Raw genomic sequence first — 12,813 nt, 5'->3', positions numbered from 1 at the left:
CGGCTGTGACCTTGGCAGGATCCATTGACAGGCCTGAGGTGGAAATCACATACCCTAAAAACGTGACAGTGGTCACCTCGAAAATACACTTCTCCACTTTGGCATAAAGCATATTTTGCCTCAATTTGTCCAACACAAATTTAACGTGAACCCTGTGCTCGGAGAGGTTGTTGGAATAGATTAGTATATCGTCGAGGTATACCAGCACAAATCTACCCAACACCTCCCTGAATACCTCGTTGATTAATTCTTGGAAGACGGCTGGCGCATTGCACAACCCGAAGGGAATCACTAAGTACTCGTAATGCCCGTCGGGTGTGTTGAAGGCCGTCTTCCACTCATCGCCCTTTCTAATGCGGATCAGGTTGTATGCACCCCTCAGATCTAACTTTGAAAAGATCTTAGCGTTTGTGACCTGCGTGAACAAATAGTCTATCAATGGTAACGGATAACGATTCTTCACCGTGATTTTATTCAGGCCACGGTAGTCGATGCAAGGTCGAAGCCCCCCGTCTTTTTTCTTAACAAAAAATAAACCGGCCCCCGCAGGTGACCGGGAGGGGCGAATGAACCCTTTGGCTAGATTGTCCCGAATATACTCCTGCATCGCTATCTTCTCTGGTCCAGACAAATTATACAGGTGACCCCTAGGGGGCATACAACCGGCACGGAGATCGATGGGGCAATCGAAAGGGCGATGAGGAGGTAACTTGTCAGCAGCCTTGGGACAGAATACATCCGAGAACTCGGAGCATTGCTCATGAACACCCTCCACATGAAACTTGGTCTGACCTAATGTCACTTTCCCTAGACACTGCTGGGAACAGAAGTCTGACCAACTAGTTAATTGTCCTGCAGCCCAATTAATCTGTGGCGAATGGAGCTGCAGCCAGGGCATACCTAAAACAATTGTGGAGGTAGTCATGTGTAATACAAAAAAACTTAAACTTTCTTTATGCAGAACCCCAATAGTGACTTCCACCTCTGGTGTCTGAGACAGCGGACGGTCCCTTTGTAGTGGGGAGTCATCCACAGCAGTAACCTGGATAGGTGGTCTTACTGGGGTGAGTGGAATTCCCAACTTCTCTGCAAACTCGGAACACATAAAATTAGCCGCGGAGCCTGAATCAACAAAGGCCTCCGTGGCTTTAGATCTGTCCCCCCACATAATCGTACAAGGAAGGAGCAAATGTTTTTCTTTTAGGGGTATGAGTTGGGCGCCTAGGGTGTTACCCCTTACAACTCCTAGGCGGTAGCGTTTCCCGGCTTATTTGGCTTAATAGGACAGTCTCGTACCCTATGCCCCCCCAACACCACAGTACAAACATAATTGTTCAGACATTCTCCGTCTTCTCTCCACTTGGGTCAGTTTAGACCGACCGATCTGCATCGGCTCAGGTGGAGGCAAGACCGGAGAGGATGAGACAGAAGGAGATGGAGTTACTACGGGTGCAGCGGGAGGTGCTGCATAAGAAGTCAACCTGACACGATGACTGCCCCTAGTCTGTCTCTGATGGCGTAGCCTTCGGTCGATTCGAATGGCCGATGAGATGGCCTCATCGACTTTTGGGCTCGGGTTGACTTAACATTAGGTCGGAGACCTCATCCGACAACCCAGGCAGGAAATAATCCAACAGGGCATAGGTGTCATATCTGGCCGTAACTGACCACCTATGAAATTCGGCAGCATAATCTTCGACTGGACCCTTGCCTTGCCGTAAGAGCTTAAGCTTCCGCTCAGAGGTCGCAGCAAGGTCTGGGTCGTCGTAGATTACTGCCATGGCTTTAAAGAATTCCTCTACCGAGGTAAGGGCTAAGTCACCGGTGGGCAAATTATACGCCCAGGTCTGGGAGTCACCAGTTAACAAAGTTTTAATAAAGATGACCCGTTGGGTCTCAGTCCCCGAGGATCGGGGTCTCAACTCGAAATAAGATAACACTCTACTCTTAAAATTTCGGAAGTCAGATTTGTGGCCGGAAAATTTTTCAGGTACGGGCATACGGATATCACCACTGAGAGGGGATCGCACCTCATCAACTGACGTCTGGAGGGTTTGTACAGACCCTGATAGGGCATCAATTAATGCTTTGTGATGGGCCAGTGCTTGATGGATGTTATCCACCGAAGTAGCAAGCACACCCGGAGGGTCAGCGCGTGCGTCCATCAGTCTTTTGGTCTGACGTTCTGTAACGATCGGTGAAGCACAGAGAGGATCTGATTACCGGTGATCTGCAGTATCACTGGGAATACAGATATATACCAGATTATAAGTGATCTGCAGTATCACCGATAATCCGATATACCAGCTAACCTCTGTTCACCTGAGTAGAGTGTAGTGTTAGGTGTAACAGTAACACTTAGTGGACTAGGCCTCAGCGCAGTAAGGAGTACTGCACGGATTCCTTCCGAAGACCTGAACTCTCCAAGACGGGAGGAGTCAGGCTCAGAGTAGGAAGGATTGTCTGAAAGTGACACTCTGGAGGAAGTGTCACTAACAGGACGGGGAACCGCCTTCAATAGTAAGGTCGGTTCTCGAGGTCGGACAAGCCAGGTCGTAAACACACGGACAGATAAGGTACAGATTCAGAAGGCAGAGGCGGAGTCTAGGGTACAGGCAGAGTTCGGCAACAGGGTATCAGATATATCGAGGTACAAGATCAGGATGCAGAAGCAGAGTCTAAGGACGAGCCAGGGTTCGGCAACAGAGTGTCAGAATGGCAAAGTACAAGATCAGAGTTCAGGAGGATAGTCAGGCAGGCAAAGGGTCATAACAGGAAATCACAATCAAACTAGTACTTTAAGCTATCAACAAAATCTAGCTAAGTGTAGGATTACAGCTCCAGCTGGTCCTGGCACACCTAAGGATCTGACTAAGGGTCTGAGTGCTCCCACGTTGTGTTCGCAACGCCAGACAACCAGCAACTGAACAGCCGGCAGCATATATACCCAGACATCTCTCCAGCACCTCCCCAAGTGCTGGACCAATAAGGAATGGAGCCAGAGTCAGCTGACCAGCCTGGTCAGCTGACTCACTTCTGATTGTCATAAAATCCCTGCCTGAGTGCGCGCGCGCGCCTCACTCTAAACCTAGAGGGACTATGAGTCCCAGCCACACCAGCGCTGTCCCTGCCAGCTGCGGGAGCCATCGCACTGCACACGGCGGCTTCTCCACTTTCAGCACAGTTCACACGGCATGCGGCGGCTTCTCCATGCTGCGCCGCCATGCCGAACGCGGAAGCAGCCGCTCTGCTCTGAGAGTAAGCGGCTGCCTTTCCGCGCTTTCTCACAGAAAACAAGTTTGCTTTCTTAAAACAGAAAGAATTTAAGATAATTCAGGTTGGAGTGAGCTTGAGATGTCTCCCAGTACATCACTGCTGAATATATGCAAATTAACCATTATCACCCTTAGAAGCTAAACACACCTCCACAACCGCTGGAATGCAATGATGTGTCAGCTTGTTAATTTGTACAGAGCCATACTAATCCAACATGCATACAGACTGTTTCGGATTGTTTGATCCTCATCAGTGCGCATGGAATAATTTGGCTCTATGGAGTAGGGCTTGTAACACCGAGAGGTACAGACTAACCAGCAAGCTCATGGTGAACCAGAACTCATTGGTGTGTGTGAGGGGCTACAATGGTCCTAAAAGCCCCCTTACTAAAATACTAAGAAAAACAAAAGTTTGCTTTCTTAAAACAGAAAGAATTTGCGAATTTGCGAAACAGTCTGTTGGATCATTATGGCTCTGTACAAATTAACAAGCTGACACATCATTGCATTCCAGCGGTTCTGGAGGTGTGTTTAGCTGCGAAGGGTACAATGGTTAATTTGCATATATTCAGCAGTGATGCACTGGGAGACATCTCAAGCTCACTCCAGCCTGAATTATCGCAAATTCTTTCTGTTTTAAGAAAGCAAACTTTTGTTTTTCTTAACAGCTTAGTAAGGGGGCTTTTAGGACCATTACACACTCCAATGAGTTCTGGGTCACCATGAGCTTGCTGGTTAGTCTGTAAAATACTAAGGAAAACAAGTATTATGGTAGAGAACAGAGGCGCCAAAAGGATAAAAACAATATTTAAAAGTTTTAAAATTATTGCTTAGGTGGCAGTGGTGGACTCACCTCCCACAAGCAGACACAACAACTGTGTATTCACAAAAGGGACATTTATTGGTATACTCCAAATAAGGTTGCAACGCGTTTCGCAGGTCAAACCCGCTTCATCAGGCAATTACAGGAAGGAGCACACAACTGGGGGTAAGAGGCAACACATTTGTACAAATCCTGAACAGACTGCATATCAATAAACATAAATATTTGTATGATGGAATTCACTGGTGTGATTTAAATTAACGGGAAGAGGTGGCTAATTATTGTATTTTGGGGGTGAAGGGGGGGGGCGGGGAGAGGGGGGGGGAAAGAGGACGGAGGGCCGTACGCATGGCATCATGCTAGTACGCATGCGCCCCTTTTTCATCGCGCATTGACAATATGCAATCCATATACGCCATTACGCGTCAAAATACGCATGTACGCATACGTAATCCTTGACCGCCATTAATAATAATCCATAATCCAAACATTTGCATAGCGCTTTTTTCCCGTCAGACTCAAAGCACTCAAGAGCTGCAGCCACAGGGACGCGCTCGAGAGGCCACCCTGCATTGTTGGGGAGTCTTGCCTTGAATTCCTTATTGGATGGGTACTTGACTTGGCCGGGATTTGAACCCTGGTCTCCCATGTCAAAGGCAGCACCCTTAGCCAGTACACTATCCAGCCACTGCCATTACGCATCAAAATACGCATGTACACATGCGTAATGACGTAACTAAGTGCCCGCCCCACATTCCAATTAGCTAAGGGGAGGAGTTCAACACTATATAAACAGCAGTTCAGTACTACTTGGCCACTGAGGCGCCAGGTGCTATCTGGACATACTGCTGGTAAGTGAATCTTGTTTGATGCTTGTTCATTATGTGTCTTCTATAAATTACTCTGCATGTCTTTCTTAAATACCCAATGTACTATTGCCAGCCCTGAACTCCTTTGCACTATTTCATATAGGCTAACCGCTCCCAATACACATATGTATGGGTAAAAAAAATTCTTTCCCCATTTCCCCCCCCCCCGGCCCTCCGTCCTCTTTCCCCCCCCTCTCCCCGCCCCCCCCTTCACCCCCAAAATACAATAATTAGCCACCTCTTCCCGTTAATTTAAATCACACCAGTGAATTCCATCATACAAATATTTATGTTTATTGATATGCAGTCTGTTCAGGATTTGTACAAATGTGTTGCCTCTTACCCCCAGTTGTGTGCTCCTTCCTGTAATTGCCTGATGAAGCGGGTTTGACCTGCGAAACGCGTTGCAACCTTATTTGGAGTATACCAATAAATGTCCCTTTTGTGAATACACAGTTGTTGTGTCTGCTTGTGGGAGGTGAGTCCACCACTGCCACCTAAGCAATAATTTTAAAACTTTTAAATATTGTTTTTATCCTTTTGGCGCCTCTGTTCTCTACCATAATACTGATTGTATCCACCTTTGGTGGAGGGGGATACCCCTTCTTGTTTTTCAAGCCTACAGAGAGCGACTTCTTATTCCTGAGTGAGGACAGGCTAATCTCCTCACCTGCCTACACAGTGGTTGCCTGGAGGTAACCCTGGTTTGTGAGTATACAATTCATACTCTTTCTAATTATCCAATTACCTTGACATACTACACCATATCGGGCTCTCGGTTCTCTCTTCTTCATAAGGAAAACAAGTGTTTGCTTTCTTAAAACAGAAAGAATTTGCGATAATTCAGGTTGAGAGTGAGCTGGAGTGAGCTTGTCCACTTGTTTGAATGCCCCAAATGTGACCATGACTTTTCAGGTTGACCGCATGAATATGTTAGGGCCGGTTCACACGGACGCTTGGCGGCGTCTACCGTCAAGCGTTCGGGACCCATCGGCTAAACTCTCCCATTCAAGTGAATAGGAGCGTTTAGCATTGCGCGGTTACCGTCGATTACCGTCGATTGCATAAACGCGGCGTTCTGATCCCGATTTAACGCATCGTTTCGGCCGTCCCTAGAAGCCGCATGCAACGTCTAGGGACGGCTAGCCGGCGCGTCTTCATGTCCCCCTGCGGGGACGAGAAACGCCGATCGCGACGATCTCTGTACCGCCGCCACCGAACGGGACGTCACAGGACGACGCGACTTCCTGGCCGCCCCAACGCCGCCTGCCGTCCGTGTGAACCGGCCCTTACTGAAGTTTGAGTTTAGCTTCAGAGCTGTACAGGTGGTGGTAGTTTGCAATTTTTGGAAATTTCATGGAAAATTTCTGCATTCAATTTTTATGTAATTTTCATAGAAATTTTCTCTTTGAAATAGTTGCATGAAATGTATTTACATGTCATTGATCGTATCTAATGGTGTATAAGCTATTTATCCAAACGCATAATGCTACATTCTTTTATTTCTCTAGATCCATTTCAAGGCTGGCAAACATAACCAATGAAGCTTTGCATAAAGCGGCTCAGGAAACCAAGGTGACCTTGCAACATGAGAAGGAGTGGAAACTGGGCAAATGTATCCTTAGGTTCCCAGAGATTCTACAAAAGATCCTGGATGAACTCTTCCTGCACACACTGTGTGATTATCTCTATGAATTAGCAACCACATTCACAGAGTTCTATGATAATTGCTACTGCGTTGAAAAGGACAGAGAGACAGGTTGGTACATTACAAGGTTTGGGACTGCCTGTGTCAAAAAGGAAATAAAGTAAAAAGTCTGCCCAGGCAGCTAGCTTTGGAGGCAGGGGGGGGGGGGGGGATTTGAAAATATCTGTGGCTTTGAACTTCCATTTCAATGAATGTTTACAGTTATGCATATTGGCCATGGCACCCGGACACTTCCTATAGCTAGCTAGTACTTTAGCAACTGATTCATTCTATGTTAAAGTGAAAAGTCCGAATTGCATTTGACTTTAACCTCCTTGGCGGTATGAAAAATACCGCCAGGAGGGAGCGCAGCAGTTTTTTTAAAAAAAAAATTTTTTTTAATCATGTAGCGAGCCGAGGGCTCGCTACATGATAGCCGCTGCTGAGCGGCATCCCCCCGCCCGCTTCGATCGCCTTCGGCGATCTCCGATCAGGAAATCCCGTTCATAGAACGGGATTTCCTGGAGGGCTTCCCCCGTCGCCATGGCGACGGGGCGGGATGACGTCACTGACGTCGGGACGTCATTGGGAGTCCCGGGCCACCCCTCGGCGCTGCCTGGCACTGATTGGCCAGGCAGCGCTGGGGTCTGGAGGGGGGGGCCCGCGCCGCAGCAGATAGCGGCGATCGGGCAGGGGCCGGCGGCGATCAGAGTGCTGGCGCAGCTAGCAAAGTGCTAGCTGCGTCCAGCAAAACAAAAATTATGAAAATCGGCCCAGCAGGGCCTGAGCGGCACCCTCCGGCGGCTTACCCCGTGTCACACACGGGGTTACCGCCAAGGAGGTTAAAGGGATCCTTAATTGGAAAAAAAAGTTTAACTTACCTGGGGCTTCTACCCGCCCCCTGCAGATGTCCTTTGCTCACGCCCGGACAACAACTGAGTTTCACTTTTACTGACTAATCAGTCGGCGGGCCACTGCGCCTGCATGGCCCTGACCGTGCACATCTTCACTCACATCGCCAACCTGCATATGTGCAGTATGAGAAAACTCAGACTGCGCAGGACAGCGACGTGAGCAAGGACAAGTGTGGCCACGGCCGCATAAGCTCAGTAGCCCAACGACTTTTTAGTTGGAGAAAACAAGAGTCGGGAACAGAAGGTTTTCCGTTCCAAGGACGTTTGCAGGGGGAGGGACAGTAGAAGTCACAGGGTAAGGTAATTTTTTTTTTCCAATTAAGGTTCTATTTAAGCAAACTTTAATGTGTACCAGAAGGGTAAAATAAAATGTGGGGTACTTGCTTTGGGAGTGGGAATTTTCTGGATCCGAAAGACCACCGCAGACCCATTCCAGCACTGGGACCCATGAAAGAGAGCATGGACCTGCTCTGTTTTCTTGAGAAAAAGCTGGATCGGCACTTGCTACTGTACAAGCGCAAGACGGCTGCACAGTAGCATAGACCCGATCAGGCTCAGCTTTTTCTGCTGGAGCCTAAGCGAATCCATGCTACTGCGCAGGCGCATTGTACCACACTTCAGGGATCTTGTCACTGAATCGGACTAGCTAAGGAGGACTTTAGGATCAAGAGGCTTCCCCCTCCTGAAGCAAGCAAGCTTATGCAAACCTCACATCTGATTTAAAGCCAACCTGAACTCAGAACTTACTCTCTGCTCTAAAAGATAAACAACTGCATAATAGCCTTTAAAGGGACCCTGAGCAGTACCCTAAATTCAAAAATTTCACTTACCTGGGGTTTTCTCCAGCACACCGTATACCACGAGATCCCCCGTCAACGTCCTGGATCCTCTCTGTGTCCTGCCAGCGGCTCCTGTTACCGTGACAGTCCTGCACATGTGCGGTTTAGAGGTAGAAAACACATATACGCAGGACTGTCAGCCTGACCGACGTGATGACGTGGAGCATTAGGATACAGAAAGAGTCGCCCAACACCCAGCCCGGGTGTCGCTGGAAACAGGAGCCGCCGGCAGAACACGGAGAGGAGCCAGGAGGAAGCCGGGGGACCTTGTGGCCTACGGTGGGCTGGAGGAAGCCCCAGGTAGTGGCATTTTTGAATGTAGGGTACTGCTCAGGGTCCCTTTAAAGAAAAACATTTCGTTGTTACAGCCGATACAAATTCTAAAATAAATCTACTATGTTTCTACTTCCTGTTTTTATAGAAGCAGACATATTGTTAACATCCTGTGCTTTCAAATTAGCGTATCTGCCGTGGAAGTCAGCTGACACAGGGGAGAGATCAAATTACAACTTGTGATTAGACATAGATGAGGGGGAATTAGACTGGCTAAACTCTCTAAATACGTACAGGGTGCATTGCTCCGTTTTCCTTCTTTCTTGTGCAAGAATTCAGGTCAACTTCATTAGAGTTATCTCACTTGAGATAAGTGCACTTAGACTTCCAATGGCAGAACTTGTGTTGTAATTATCTTGGAATGCTTTGAAGTCTCTGCAGATCAGATTATATAGAAGCTGAAAGCAGAAGTCCTCTAATATTGCCTCACGCTGCCTCCTAGTGACAAGTGGCCACAAATACACATTAAAGCAATAGTATTTGTAGCAAACAAATGTGGCAAATAAAGGAAAAAAGTGCCAAAATAAATTGGCCTGTAGCACATGCAAGCCTCTAAATAAATTGGCTGCTAAAGGGTTAAAGCGGATCCAAGGTGAAAAACTAACTATAAAAAGTAACTTGTCTTTATTTAGTTTAGTTAAGTTTAGATGGTTTACACAGTAAACTAGTTGCAAACAGCTTCATCAGTAAAGAAATATTTTTTCCTGTTATACAATGAGAGCTGCCATTTTCTACTTGTAATCATTACACAGGTTTTCTTATCTTTATCTCCACACCTCAGACTGTGCAAACTCCACTCCCCTACACTCCCCCTTCCCTCCCCTCTCCCTCCCCTTGCCTCCGAAATCCCGTGCATGCTCAGTGTGTGCCGGGGCTCTCCTGTGTGATAAGAAGCTGTGTATTTGAACACAAACTAGAAGAAGACAGGCATACCTGCAGATACAAATGTCCCTGGATTTACACAGCTGTCACTCCTCTCCTGTCACTACCTCTGGCTGCAGGTCACTCCTCTCCATATCAGCGCAGCTGGCCCCCCCCATATCACTGACAACAGTACGCCTCACAGCGCAAATGTCCCCATGTAATATGCAATATAATCAGACCTCATATCAGCGCAGCTGACCCCCCTATATCACTGACAGCAGTACGCCTCATAGCGCAAATATCACCAGATCGCTGCAAGAAACATGTGTCGAGCTATGCTTCATGTTTAAAAGCTGTTATAACTGGAAAAGGATGTTGTACTAAGTACTAAGTAATGATGTGAGCACCGAAAATACATTTGTGGATATTTCATTATAAATGTTATGTTATATTTGTCTGACTTACAAGTGCCTCTTTCATTTAATTGTAAACAAGTTGACTGAAATTATCAAAATCAATGTCAAACCACTCAATTTCAGCAGGGGTTGAATAATTTTGAACACAACTTAAAGTCAGGAAGTGAACTCTTTGACCCGTAAAATAATAAATACAATGGATTTATTCTTAAAAATGCGAACGCAATCGCTGCACAAAGCGATTTTGTGAGCGTTTTTCCTATACCTTCCATTATAGCAAAAACACCCCAAAAATGGTACAGGCACCACTTTGCTGAGCGGATCGGAAACAAACCGCTCAGCTGTGAACTCTCTCATAGGGAATCATTGCCCAAGCGTTTTGTGGGCCATTTTAATAATTGACTGCACTTGAAAAAAGGTGGAAAATGTTCAGTGACATGACTATGTACTCTGTAAAGTGCTGCAGAAGATTTTACGGCTATCTAAATACTCAATAACATGGTAGGATATTAGACTATGATTATGGAAGGATTATTATGTATTTATATAGCACCAACATCTTACGCAGCGCTGTACTGTATATATATTGTCTTATCACTAACTGTCCCTCAAAGGAGCTCACAATCTAATCCCTACCATTGTCATGCATCTATGTATCATAGAGTATGTATTGTAGTCTTGGGCCAATTTAGGGGGAGCCAATTAACTTATCTGTATGTTTTGGGATGTGGGAGGGAACCGGAGTACCCAGAGGAAACCCACGCAGAAACGAGGAGAACATGCAAACTCCTTGCAGATAGTACCCTGGCTGGGATTCGAACCAGGGCCTCAGCGCTGCAAGGCGAGAGCGCTAACCACTACGCCACCATTCTATGAGCTCCTCTGAGAACAGTCACTGACATGTGTCCAAGATGTTTAAGGACAGGGAAGACTCGGACACACCTCGTCAAATAGACAACACATTTATTCATGCATCAAGGGCCGTTGATACAGGCATCATCAGAGTAATGCTACAGATCATTAGCACACAGCCGATTTTATAGGGTTACAAGTATGCAAAAATATACACTCCCTGGGCAGTTCAGGATGTCCATCAGTGTTACAAAAACCAATCACAGTTCAGTAATCAGTGCAGACATGAAGCAGTTAACATTTAATTCTTAGAACTCTCCACCCATATTATAATGAGTTTCACCACCCACTGTTCTCTTACTCAACCTTCTGTTTAAGGTCACAAGGGGAAGTGGTTCAGTCTGGACAACACATCACTTGTCTAAATCTGTCAGTGGGGCCCCTTTTCCACTAAAAGTCAAGGAAGCTAGGACATTGCAAAATAACAGTAAATCTACTATTAGGACATGTTCAAGAGTAGCAAGTGTCCCTGAGCACGTACACATCATGTGGCCTTCTTCTAACAGAAATTGTTTATATATCACCAAATGGAGCTAATTTAAAACAAAATGTCCTTTATATAAACCAGACAGGTATCACAGCTTTGTCACTCCCTCCTCTAGTTCATCCCTGTGAACTACTTATATTAAAAAGTTTTTATCACAGTATTCTTGTAGTCAGGGCCTCCAGCTATATCACCTCTGGCTCTATTCTTGTAGTCAGGGCCTCCAGCTATATCACCTCTGGCTCTATTCTTGTAGTCAGGGCCTCCAGCTATATCACCTCTGGCTCTGTGGTACATATGTTGTAGTGCCATCCTCTTCACCTTAATAAGAGCCACCTTTTTGGCTAAGAACTCATCTTAAGGCAGTGCATCCTCTTCACCTTAATAAGAGCCACCTTTTGGCTAAAAACTCCTCTTAAGGCGGTGCATTCTGGTGGAACGTTTATTATGGGTCCTGCCAGGATGTATCAAATAGATTCCTTTTGATCCTTTCAAGTAAAGCAGGTGATGATGTCAGGACAAGAGTGCTCTTTTAACGATCTGTAGTGATGCAATCGTAGAGCGATGTCTTACTAAGGATTCAGCCGTCTTTGTCTTTCCCAGCTGGGGTCTTTCTTCCCTTGCACCCTTAGGACCTCTTGCTTTTTATTGTAAAACAGTATGAACATGAGGTAGATTTCAAATCAGGAGGTAGAATTCATACCACAGGCCTTAATCCATAAGTGTCTTCTTGGTGATAAGCTGAGGCACAACATGTCTTGTTGAGGTAGAAGGGTAGAACCATAGGGAGATACAACAATAAAGCATAAAGAAGGGAAAAGGTTTTTTTTTGTTTTTTTTTTTTTACACATTGCAAATGTCGTCTCTTTTAATCTCTTATTTTATTTATATATATATGTTTGTATGATTATTATAAAGTATAACACCAAGTAAGTATAGTAGCAATTAAATCACAATAATAAGTTGATTTAGTAGGGGATTACAATACCTAACAAACCTACCCTTTCATCCATGACAGACTTCTCCCGCCCCTCACCTGGTAGTCTGACCACCAGCTGCATAGTTCAGGATAAGCCTGTATTGATTATATTGGTTTCATTCATACCTAGGTTATATGGTTCTCTCCTTTCATGGAGGGCTTCTTCTACTTCCATTTACTCATTTCCATGCACTTCCTTTTAACTAAGGGAACATGAGAAAGTTTATACTACCCATATAACATTTAGATATATTCTTCATCTTGTGAAACTACCACCAAAACATCCCTGAGTTTCTGTTGTTTCTTACTCATCCTAGCACCTAATCTTTTGATTTTACAAAACACAAGTACCTGGAAAATGTATAGTACACATGTAAGGACAATGAGCACCACTACTGGATGGAGCATGAGGTTCAGA

The 12,813-nt window shown here is 45.8% G+C and overlaps 1 protein-coding gene across 1 annotated transcript in view; it reads left to right on the top strand.

The window, feature by feature from the left end:
- Positions 1-12,813, top strand: part of RARS1 (arginyl-tRNA synthetase 1) — a 687,757-nt gene that overhangs the window by 590,549 nt on the left and 84,395 nt on the right. The window contains exon 14 of the mRNA XM_068277415.1: positions 6,479-6,726. Coding sequence (XP_068133516.1) covers positions 6,479-6,726 — 248 coding nt within the window. The remainder of the gene's footprint in view (positions 1-6,478; positions 6,727-12,813) is intronic.

Source organism: Hyperolius riggenbachi, chromosome 3 (assembly GCF_040937935.1).
Source record: "Hyperolius riggenbachi isolate aHypRig1 chromosome 3, aHypRig1.pri, whole genome shotgun sequence".
NCBI classification, from domain to species: domain Eukaryota; kingdom Metazoa; phylum Chordata; class Amphibia; order Anura; family Hyperoliidae; genus Hyperolius; species Hyperolius riggenbachi.
This window is presented reverse-complemented; position numbering and strand designations above follow the sequence as displayed.